At 60.0% G+C, this 1106-nt stretch overlaps 1 protein-coding gene across 1 annotated transcript in view; it reads right to left on the bottom strand.

The window, feature by feature from the left end:
* The window catches only part of MLLT1 (MLLT1, super elongation complex subunit), a 64149-nt gene extending 63415 nt beyond the window's left edge, over positions 1–734 (bottom strand). Inside the window, exon 1 of the mRNA XM_019513135.1 lies at positions 711–734. Coding sequence (XP_019368680.1) covers positions 711–734 — 24 coding nt within the window. The remainder of the gene's footprint in view (positions 1–710) is intronic.
* Between the last annotated feature and the right edge of the window lie 372 nt (positions 735–1106).

Below are 1106 nucleotides of genomic sequence, written 5' to 3'. Positions count from 1 at the left end.
AACCGGAAACGGGCTCCCCCTGAGGGGCAGCCACCGCCGCCAATGGGAACCTCGGCTGCGGCGGGGAGGCGGGGCTTCCCGCGGGCCTCCGGAGACCCGCCGCGCGCTGAGTGGCGGCCGCAGCGGCCAATCGGAGGTGGGGGGCGGGGGGGTGAGGCTGGAGGTGAAGTTCGGCGCCAGCCGCGGGAGGCGGGGCCGGGGCGGAAGGGGGTGGGGCCGCCTGGTCCCAGCCTCGTTCTGAGGGGGCGGGAAGAGGGCCCCTGGCTCCCCTTAGGGAGCCCCACGAAGTCCCCAGTGCAAAGGCCCAGAAGCTGCGGCTGCTTTTTATTTTAACATCTTTGTCAAGGCCAAACCTGTTCCGCAGTCATTTGGGTGAAACCCCAACAGCCGAGGCCTGAAAAGTGCCTGCGCAGAGCTGGCGGGGTTGTCCATAGCCGCTCTGTCCTCCGTTGACGCCTTTAGGTCCTCTGCTTTTGGCTTGAGGTGTCCACCGTCAGACTTTACTAGATAGATTAATTCATCTGGTGTTGGTATTGGTGCTGCGAATGCCAACCAACGTGAATGCCACAGGCCCCCGGAGGCTGTGGGGGGCTACAGTGATTGCCCGTGGGCGGCGGCAAAAGGGGAGCTCCTGCAGAGGGTGCACGTGCTCTACACGTCGCAATGCCAACAAAGATCCTATTCGTCGTGCGTCCTAATGACGTCCTTACGTTATGGCGTTTGCTTTCCGCCATTAAACGGTGGTCTTCAAAATCAGCTCGACATCACCCTTTGTTCAAAACGCCCAAGCGAAAGATGTCCTTCAGCTCAGGGTGGTCGAAAGAACACGATCGCTGTGCACTCAGTGCAACTCGCCTCTATTCTTGATGTCCCTCGATGGCCATCCTATGGTCAAGTCTGTGCTGCTCTCTCTGTCTTCCCTCCCAGACCATCCGTCTGGGGCTTTGGATACCCCCCACACCCAAGCGAGATTCCTATGTGCAAGCCCTGGCCCTGGTGCGTTCTTTTTGAACCAGTGACCTGCTCTCCTGTCCTGTCTTTGTACTTTTTGTCCCCTGAATTTGGTTGTTCCCGTGCTCTCTAGCTCCCCCAATTAGCGGGGGCTA

The sequence above is a fragment of the Gavialis gangeticus genome, unplaced genomic scaffold (assembly GCF_001723915.1).
Source record: "Gavialis gangeticus isolate Ggan-Ray unplaced genomic scaffold, GavGan_comp1, whole genome shotgun sequence".
Lineage (NCBI taxonomy): Eukaryota > Metazoa > Chordata > Crocodylia > Gavialidae > Gavialis > Gavialis gangeticus.
This window is presented reverse-complemented; position numbering and strand designations above follow the sequence as displayed.